Source organism: Notolepis coatsorum, assembly GCF_963971535.1.
Source record: "Notolepis coatsorum genome assembly, chromosome: 2".
In the NCBI taxonomy this organism is placed as follows: Eukaryota; Metazoa; Chordata; class Actinopteri; order Aulopiformes; family Paralepididae; genus Notolepis; species Notolepis coatsorum.
Genome location: NC_140166.1, coordinates 221755451 through 221766320, shown reverse-complemented (window position 1 = coordinate 221766320; position 10870 = coordinate 221755451). Strand labels below are relative to the sequence as shown.

Here is a 10870-nt window from a genome sequence, read left to right as displayed (position 1 = left end):
CTCCACCTGGACATCGAGCAGAACCGCTCCAGCGGGAGCCTCTGTCGGCGCATCCCCATGCTGTTCCCCCACCTCAGGACCCTACGCATCCGGTGGGTTCTCCTTTAGGGCCGTTCCCCCACCTCAGGACCCTACGCATCCGGTGGGTTCTCCTTTAGGGCTGTTCCCCCACCTCAGGACCCTACGCATCCGGTGGGTTCTCCTTTAGGGCCGAGCCCCCACCTCAGGACCCTACGCATCCGGTGGGTTCTCCTTTAGGGCCGAGCCCCCACCTCAGGACCCTACGCATCCGGTGGGTTCTCCTTTAGGGCCGTTCCCCCACCTCAGGACCCTACGCATCCGGTGGGTTCTCCTTTAGGGCCGAGCCCCCACCTCAGGACCCTACGCATCCGGTGGGTTCTCCTTTAGGGCCGAGCCCCCACCTCAGGACCCTACGCATCCGCTGGGTTCTCCTTTAGGGCCGAGCCCCCACCTCAGGACCCTACGCATCCGGTGGGTTCTCCTTTAGGGCCGTTCCCCCACCTCAGGACCCTACGCATCCGGTGGGTTCTCCTTTAGGGCCGAGCCCCCACCTCAGGACCCTACGCATCCGGTGGGTTCTCCTTTAGGGCCGAGCCCAAACGTTCGGACCTTCGTTCGTTACGTTGGCGTTCGAGCCCAGCTCTCCGCATTGCTATCAGCTTAGCTGGTCGTTCATACTAATACAATTGGCAGTGTTAGGGGGTGGGAAGCTGATGGGTGGGGATCGGACGTTGTGGACAGCGACTCCTACAGGTCGGTTGGTGCGCCTGCGCAGCAGAATCAGGAAGCGACGGGGGCGGCGTGCCCTCCAAACGCAGACCCCCGACGCTGAGAGATCGCGCTGTGCAGGTGAAAAGATGCGACTGCTGCTTCCTCGTGTACCGGAGGGGACACGTGATGCAAGGCTTCGTCCACATTGCAGCCGACCAGTGGGAGGCGTGGCCTAACAGCGTTCAAGACAGGGGAGGGTAGAATTGGATAATATGAAATTGGGATGGGAGAAAAATAGAAAATGGGGAGAAAAAGTAGATATAAAAAAAATATATATAATATACCTATCCACTACATCAAAAGATAAATAATTACAAAGATAATACAGTATGTACTAACCAACCATAGGGGTGTAACGATGCGACCTCACAACGATTAAATTCGATTACGATTCTTCAGGCAACGATTCAATGCATCATGAAATCTCTTCATTTGACCACGATTCTATTCGATCCATTTTCTATCGGTTAATTCCCCCAAAAATGTTGAATACACAAATGTGGCTGGGGGAACTGATTCACTCGGCATGAATGGACTATAGGTCAATAAAAACAATAATACATTTTTTGTATTCTTCTAATCGATTTCGATGCATCGTTACACCCCTTACAAGTCAAGTACATTTTATTTATATAGCACATTTCCAGGCAGCGGCAGCTGGCACCAAAGTGCTTCACAGGCAGGTTGATAAAACAAAATAATGTGATGCAAGATATAAGATTAAAAACATAGTAAAGCAATGAAAGTAATAAAAACAAAATAATTAGGGCTGTCAGTTTATCGCGTTAATTAGATTAGTTAATTACACAGCAAATTATCGCGTTGTGAAAATTTACTCACAATTAATTACAAAAAAAGAAAGTAATTTCTTTTAATTTTTTTTTTATATATATTTTTTTGTATATCATTCATTCCATAAGAATGTAGAATACACATTTACAGACTTTTTTTAATATGGTCCATTTGCATGTTCTTGGTATCTGATTCTAGGGACATCTATGAATCTCAGGGAATGTATTCCCAGTATTCCCAGTGTCAGAAATACTGTGGGCTAGATCCACAAAGAATGGATTGCACGGTGCAAGTTGCACCCTTACTTACAATTCATTATGAATTGAAAATGGGGGACCCTGATGTAAACAAGAAGAAAGTCTTTCTCTGGTCTGCATCCCCTTAACAATTGTGTATATTGAGCCGTACTGTATTGTACCCATTCTGCAATCTGTTAATAACATTTTCATTCAATCAATCAATCTGCGCGGTGATTGATTGAATGAAAATTTTATTTTGAGTCAATTGTAATGAACCAAATGAGAATATCGATACATTTTTTTATTATCTTTGACTGTGAATAACACCATGCTCAAATTGACCAGACCTGAAAAATCTAAGCAAATTAATAGATGGAAGATGATTAAACAGAAGGTTTTGTAGATACAGTACTGAATTCTGCCATCTGGACACATGCAATTTGAAATATGATTATAGAATATAGAATATCAGGCATAAAATGGTTATGCGATTAAAATGCGATTAATTAGATTGATTAATTAATTACAAATCCTGTAATTAATTAGATAAATTTTTTTAATCGCCTGACAGCACTAAAAATAATATGATGCAGGATATAAGATTAAAAACATAGTAAAGCAATGAAAGTAATAAAAACTGGTAGGACACAGTAACACAAAGAGGATAGAGGGCCAGGGGTCTAGTGGTGATTAAGTGGGGGGGGAAGGCCAAGGAGAACAGGTAGGTTTTTAAAAGTGATTTAAAAGCCTGCGCGGTCTGGGCGGTCCATACGCTGAGGGGGAGGCTGTTCCACAATCTAGGCGCTGCGGTGGAGAAAGCTCTGTCTCCCCTAGTCTTGAGCCTAGTTCTAGGCACCACCAATAGCAGCTGGTCAGCTGATCTGAGGGATCGTGGGGGGTGTGGCGGTGCAAGAGCTCAGACAGATAGGGAGGAGCCGTGCCATTTAGTGATTTAAAAACATTTAGGGCTAATTTAAAATCGATCCTAAAGCGAACAGGCAGCCAGTGGAGCGAGGCCAAAACTGGGCTGATGTGTTCATGTTTTTTTGTTACGCACAAACCAACCAGCTCATTGTTGTACCGGTGCTCACTATGAACCAAACCATGTCTTATCTAAATGAAACCTTCCAGCTCCCAGGTTTACGAGCCGTCTCTCCCTCGTGTGCCTCAGCTTCTTCCGCAGGGAGCCGGAGAAGGACCTGCTGAGCCTCCACCGGCTGCGCAGCCTGCGGCGCCTGGAGCTCCTGGTGGAGCGCTCCTACATCCTGCGCGACTACCTGAACGGCCACCCCTGGCCCAGTCCCAACGTGCAGGAGCTGATCAGCGAGCTGTGCGCGCTCTCCAACCACCGGATCAACGTGGTCACCACCATGCGCCAGAGGAACGCCTTCTGGGAGTGCGACTGTAAGTGGGAGGGCGACTGAAGGAGAAGAACCCGGGCCCTGGTGGTGGCGGGCCGAGCCGGGCACACACTCGACACCCCGCCTCGGGACGGTTTGAGGTCGCTGTGGAGCCGCCGCGCCGCCGCGTCCTGGAAGAAACCCTGCGATGGATGAAATATCATGGATGTGTTTTGGGTGATGGATCCTGGGAGGTCGGAAGGTTCCAGGTCGTCCTCTCGGCAGACGAGAGAGGCGTCCTCTCGGAGGGACCAGAGAGACGTTGGTATTTTGAAGCAACCCCCCCTCCCCCCCCACTCCCTTCTCTTCACCCGCTCCATAACTCAGCATCTCTCCAGCGGCGTCTGTTAACCCATTGCAACCCGGGAAACACATTTGTGTGTGTATATGCAGGCTATATATAATGGATTTTTAGCAGGCGTTTTAGGTCTAAATGGGTTAAGCACTGTGTCTGAAGTGTGTTCAGTTCAGACACGGTTCAGACGAGCATTACACTACGGCCCACAGGATACCTGTGGAAAATGTTGAGTTTTCCAGGCTTGGAAGATCACTGGAAAATGACAACATTCAAAAAAGTGAAACACGTTTACTTAATGTCATGTGTCCCAATAGCTGTAGATGGCAACAACAACAACAAAAAAAGTAAGATCATGAACATTAAACTTATATTGCTTAGCTATTCAGCATTTGAAAAACGAATATTGTATCATTGAAACTCTCCTGGAGATTGAAACTATCATGGAAAAGTCCTGGAGTTTGATGAGCATAAAAGGTGCTGTATCCATAGTAACTGTCGGGATGAGGGGGTTTGGGATTTCAAAGCCAGTTTATTTTTATTTAATAATTGAGAGAAATTGCTAGTAGGGATGTGCAAGGATATCTGGTTAGGCGGTGAACCAGTCATTTAACCAGTCGGTTAGCCGGTTAACCAGTACACTTTAAATTAACCGGATATTTTTATAAAGAGAGCGAGATAAATATATAATTAGCATTTTACAATATTATTTCGGGAAGGAATGGAGCGACTTCTATCATGTTTTCTCTGGTTTGGTCTCCCCCCTCCCGCCCACGGGTCAGAACGTCCTGGGAAAATAAGTCCCTCTCGTTTTTTATTTGGTTACCAAGTAACGTACATCCACTGACTGAATGTGCTTGTTTTTTTTCCAACGGAAATCTAGCTCAAACAGACTGAAATCTTGCACTGAAATCCCGTGACGTGTGCGTTTACGGCTGGATGCACGAGATGTGTGTGTGTGTGTGTGTGTGTGTGTGCGTGTGTGAGCCAGGAAAACAAACAAGGATTCTAACGGACTAGAAAAGTAACAGTAACGTTACCACTAAACGTTTTTTTGTGTTGGCATACAGCCTTAGGAATACTACCTTGGTGTAATTTAAAAGGATAAAAACAATATGGCGGAGGAGGCCGCTGCACCAACACACTACTTCTTTCTCAAGGAATCTGTTGTTCAATGAGTGGTGGGATAGAGAGCTGCTACTGCCGCAGTGCACCCCTAGTGGTGGGAGAGAGCTGCTGCTGCTGCAGTGCACCCCTAGTGGTGGGAGAGAGCTGCTGCTGCTGCAGTGCACCCCTAGTGGTGGGAGAGAGAGAGCTGCTGCTGCCGCAGTGCACCCCTAGTGGTGGGAGAGAGCTGCTGCTGCTGCAGTGCACCCCTAGTGGTGGGAGAGAGCTGCTGCTGCTGCAGTGCACCCCTAGTGGTGGGAGAGAGAGCTGCTGCTGCTGCTGCAGTGCACCCCTAGTGGTGGGAGAGAGCTGTTGCAGTGCAGACAGAGTGGAGGTCTCTGACATCAAGGCCACCTAATCACCCCTTCCCCTTAATTGGCTGATATCAATCCCTGTCTCCTGAGCCGTTCAGCCAGTGTGATGTGTGCCGGGTGCCAGTGTATGGCAGCCATTGAGCCTGTGTAAGGTTGGGTGCTACCAGTGGTGGTGAAGGAGGCAATTTCATACCCTACATTGTGGGGAGCGCTTTGAGTGTCTAGAAAAGCGCTATATAAATGCAAGTAATTATTATTATTATTAAAGTTAATTACTAGCATTGATACAGACGAGACACGCCGAAATTGTGGCTAACTTGAGTTACATGGACCCAAACAGTGCAGACATGAGTGGAGGTAATGCAATGTTAATGATTTAAAAAAAAATTATAATTTTTTTTTTTTATTGATTAAGTATTAAGCATTGGGTCTAACATTATTGCAATATAAGCTCAATAAATGGATAATATTTGACCGGAATTTATGCCATATTTGTCCAGGACATTGAAATCTTCCCAGACACACCAATAATTTCGAGTGGAAACCCTGAAATGGACAGATTGTGCAACACGGCAGATCACCGGGAAAACATTGTGTAAACAACAAACAAACGGCAAACCGGATTTCAACCAGTTACTCACGGCGGATAGCCGGCTCTCAAAATAGCCATTACGCACATCCCTAAGTGCTAGCTTAAACTAGCTTAGCCCTTTTCACTACCACACTACAGAAGGTTAACCCTTTCACTACCACACTACAGACTGTTTTTCTCACTTTGTATGTGTCCACTGTTTGTTACTTTTGTTATTATTTCCCTCCCTATGTAAAGCGACCTTGGGTCTTTTAACACTTTGATCGCCAGGCTTAAATTCATAATTTACCATCCTCCGCCAGCCCTATTTAATATGGAGAAGTTCCCCTTCTTTGCAGGGCTATAACTTTTTAAATTGTATTGCTAAATTGACATTACTATGGCCCATTCAACGTCCTATATCTATTGTTCAGGGTCTAGCAACGTTATACTTTTTCATTCACATATTCATACTAAAATACGGTCTAAAGTATAAGTATGTTTTTATTGTTTTCAGCAGCTTTCTCCAGAACGTGATTTATAGCTCCAAATGCATTATATTGATGATGAAATACAGTTTGATAGGAATCTGCGCGAGATAAAAAATTTCAAATGGACGTGCTTCTAGAAGTTACTAGTGATCATTTGATGTTGACCGGATGGGGGGGGGGGGTCGTTTATAATTCCGTGGCCAACGTTATATGATTCATCTAGTGTGGGTGATATGATCATTAGAGCAGTTAGTATCGAACACGTTAAAAAATAACGTTGAATCTTACCGTAGCTTCCTCATAGCGTTGGGCGATGAGCGTGGAACAGACATTTTCCTATTATGGGATGTAGAAATATGCGATCCATTTCCAGGTTGTATAATAGTATATACGTCCAAATCATGTTGTTTATCGAGTTATTTGCAACCGATCGATGTCCAGTGTATCAAGATGGAGTCCCGCTAACGATAGCGAGTGCCCGGACGAAATATGGCCGAGCACCACTTCCGGCGCATCACTTCCTGTTTGGGCGATCCGCCGATCGGCCACCAGATGGCGCTCTTGAACCGTTGGAGAGTTGAGAGGGGATCAACAGTATATCTCAAGTGTCCGGGGGAGAAATATGATTTCGATCACAGATTTTTTAAATATTGATATCAAAGACGTGGTACGGCGTCTTTGGCAGAATGAGCATGGCGAGGAAAGACGTGGTACGGCGGTTTTGGCGACCGTAGTGTTAAAAGGCGCTATATAAAATGAAGTTATTATTATTATTATTAACCATCCGTAGTGTGGTAGTGAAAGGGTTAACCTTCTCTAGTGTGGTGGTGAAAAGGGTTAACATAGATCGCCCAAGTCTCGCGGGAGGCGTAATGAAATCGCAACATCCACTCTTTTATTTTTTTAGCATTTAGCAACGTGGCTTATAAAAATAGGCTAGTCACCTCATTTGTTTTTGCCTAATCATGAAATTAAATTCGTTCTCTCATCTCAACTGCAGTATGAAGGTTGTAACGACTGTGTTGACGGAGTCTGTAGACACTAAAGGATGGACATGTTCATTTTCATGTAAAGGCCCCAGTGTGGTTCCACAGAGGTGCGTCTGACAGCCTATCGGAACAGCCGATATCATCCCGCCTTCCATGGTTCCACTGACGGACAGCCAAGGGGCCGGAGAAAAATAAACTGGTAATGCCTTGCAGGTCAGAGATGAGTCCAGCAGGTGGCAGCAAACATGCCATGGGTGAGAGACTCTGAACTGTCCTGCAACTTGGCGGAAATGGTTGTGAGGAGAGGGTTCTCCGGAGCTCGTGTGACTTTTCCGACCTGCACCCCCCCCCCAAAAAAATTTATGAAACGTTGATTTGATGGTGATTCAGACGCACTTATGAGGAAGCATAGAAATACCTGTAAAGCCTATTAAGGGACATCATGAGATTAAAGTAAATGGCACTGCTGGCTTTGTTTGTTAAGAGACAGGAAGATTTGCTTTGATACATGATACAATACAGCAACAATACAATGTAATAAACGTTTTATGACAACAAAGTATGACTGTTTTATTTCCAGAGACATAAACCTTTCTAGTGGTGGTTTGATTGAACATGTAAACTAACAATGTATCATTAGAATATAATTTTGTAGTAGATGAAAGATTGAAGGTGCTATAGATAAAACGTATAGAGTAATATATATTTTTTTAACTACATCCACAGAGCTTTAAGAAAGAAATTGATTGATTAATTAATTTATCATTTCAAAAATGTTTGCGGGTCCAAAATGAATATTTTTGTTTACATGTTGTGTGCATGTATCCCCTCCCTACTTTCCATTTCCCCACGTGGAATGCACGCACCTGATTGGATCAATTACATGCTGGCACTCTAGTACATCATCTAGTGGCTGAATGTTATCTATGGCAGTGGTTCCCAAAGTCGGGGTCGCGACCCAAAGGTGGGCCGCGAGCAACCACGGGAGGGCAGCGAGATTAAAAAAATAAATAAATCGAATTCTTTATTTATTTTTTTGTCAGGCCACTGAACTTAGAAGCAGGCCAGAGAAAGACTTTCGTCTTTACATCAGGGTCCCCCATTTTCAATTAATCATAACATACATGACATACAAGACTACTGCTACATCTAGACATTTATGACATACCAGATCTACAAATATACAGTACTGTTTGAGTACAAAAAGAGTATATACATTTGAGGGGGAAGAAACTGTACATTGCGTGTGTCTTTCTCTCAATGATACTTTTAGATTGTCCTTTTTTTCTTTTTTTTTTTTTAGCGTTTATCGCTTTTCTGGTCAAGCATGACCGACAGAAACAGGTTGAAACGGGATATAGATCAGGGGAAGACATTCTGATAAATGACGGCGGGTCCGGGAATCGAACTCGTGTCCACCAGATCCGTGACGCAGCACGGTTTTCCCCGACGCAGAAATAGCGCCGAGAGATGCGGTGAGCTACTGGAGCTCCCTTTAGATTGTACTTTTAGCGTTACAAATAACTCTTGTTTTCTCAACAACCAAAATGTGACGTGTGTATGTTGAAGAAAGGTAAACGACTACTAGGGCTGACCCCTATTAACACTTTGGATGCCACGCCGTGTTTTCCTTTTTACCCCCTTGATGCCCAAACCCACTCCAATGTTAGCTTAATATCGCCTAATCTATGTTTTAAATTATGGCTGTGTCTAATCTGCCCGTCGCTTATCAAAGACTCATTTTCCAGTCAACATTGTCAAGGCAGATTGTTTTTTTATCGCTTCATTTCCGTTTGATAGCATTTTGAAAATCACTCGTTTTCGCGGAAAAAACAACCCTATGATGATAATCGTCTTTTACTGGAATATTCCAGAACGTTGTCATTTGTCGGCCTATTTATGAATCGTTTTCAAATAAACGCTAGATGATCGATAGTATGTGTGCGCACGCTCGTGCCGTGCGCTGATAATCGCTGCTCTTATTTCCTGATGGCTTTTACAGTCAAAACAGCTATATCACATATAGTGGAAACACTTATCGCCGTGAAAACGAGTCTGATTATCCTAAGACTGATAACATAGATTCCTTACCTGAGGTCAGATGGTATCCAAATGGTTTATTCCAATTTCCGATCGCCATTCGAAAAAATCGATAATTGTATTGATCCACTGTGTGTACAGTAGAACACATTCGCCGTGGCACCAAGGTTCCAGAATGAACTCTGGTAGACCCCGGTTACATCAGTGAGAAGTAAAATGTGAAGTCAGAAATCCGTTCTCCCATTCACTTTCATTGAGTCCAATCCAAAAGTGTGATTTACCATCTGGGAGATAGGGGGCGCTTTTTTCACATCGGAGCGCCGGCGGTGCCTGGATATCCAACGGTAGGCTCGCTTGATGAAATATGATTTCAGATCGCTAATAAAAATAAAATAAAAACAGAAATCTTGTGATGGGCATTCAACGGTCGGGGGGTAAACCCGAGAAATCTCGGGTGTGGCATCCAAAGTGTTAATCGATTAGTCGACTAATCGGTCGAAAGGAGCCGTAGTCGACTGGCCAACCTCTTAGTCAAATATAATAAAAAAATAAAAATGTATCATTCTTTCCAAAAGATAAGAGGCATAGAAGCGTGGCTAACGCTAATGGCAGGCACTCCAGAGGCTAACTGCCTACGAAAACAGGCACAGAGGCACTGAAAGAGGATTTCACCTGTCTGTCTAATGAACACTAGACTAGACAAATATCAAGATGTATCCATCAGTGGACCAATTGCATGCTTTTTCAGAGGACAAGAAGCCTTCAGTCGACTCATTCAGACATTAAGCACCCCCACAGCCCAAATGGAATGATACATTTTTTTAAATAAAAAATAAGTTTAAAAATATTACTTTTTTTTATTTTTTATGTCGACCAATAGTCGACTAACGGCAAATTTTGGCCAATCCTAGTCGACCATCCAAATCTTTAGTCGGGGACAGCCCTAACGACTACATTCAAAATGTCAAAAATGATCGGATTGGATCAAATGTCTGCCACTAAAAACTGCACAAAGTGTTTCCTACACTTGGCTTCATCCCTGAAGCTATTATCAGTCAAGCCCACCACAAATGCATTTACGTTTTACATTTTATTGTGTGAGATGATGACTGAATAAACTACTACATCACTGATTGGAGCGTCCTCTCTCTAGATTCCACAACCCAGTGACATCACTCTCTCTCTAGAGAGCAGGGGTCCCCAAACGTTTTCAGCTCGAGACCCAAAAGAGAAATTATGTTCCCCCCCCCCCCCCCCCCCCCCGAGACCCAAACTTACAAAAATACATCATGAATTGCCATAACATACATATATACATATAAACTACTGATAAAGAACACAACAAACCATGAATTTCAAATGTATATGAAATGTATTTATTGAATTATAAAAGTACATCACAGCAATAATCAGAGTGTAATGTTAAGTTGCTCACCACCTCATAACATAATGTACATCATTTATTATTATTTTTTTTTCACAAAGAGTCTAGAGTTCTAACTTTAGGAGACAGCGGTGTATGTTCCTGTCCTGGGGGCGTGTATCACTTCCGCAACGGATTTAGTCGGATTTCGGTTTCCGGGTTCGCCTGATTGGCCGCGACAGGCCACGTGACACGCTGTGGCACGCCCCACGCGGAAGCATTGCCGGACTTCACTGCCGCTTTCCCACTTCAACGCCAGAGCAATATTGTCGCGCCATCTTCTGAGTGCAGACGCGCTGCTGTTTAATGCTCACTTTTCCCACTTCAATGACAGAGCTGCTGTTTAATGCTCACTTT

General features: G+C 44.2%; 1 protein-coding gene across 1 annotated transcript in view; it reads left to right on the top strand.

The window, feature by feature from the left end:
* LOC311224372 (uncharacterized protein) overlaps positions 1-7570 on the top strand; it is a 19349-nt gene extending 11779 nt beyond the window's left edge. The window contains exons 6-7 of the mRNA XM_084309339.1: positions 1-92; positions 2995-7570. The exon at positions 1-92 is cut by the window's left edge and continues 119 nt beyond it. Of these exons, the coding sequence (XP_084165465.1) occupies positions 1-92; positions 2995-3247 (345 nt within the window). The 3' untranslated portion in view covers positions 3248-7570. The remainder of the gene's footprint in view (positions 93-2994) is intronic.
* The last annotated feature ends 3300 nt before the right edge of the window (positions 7571-10870 follow it).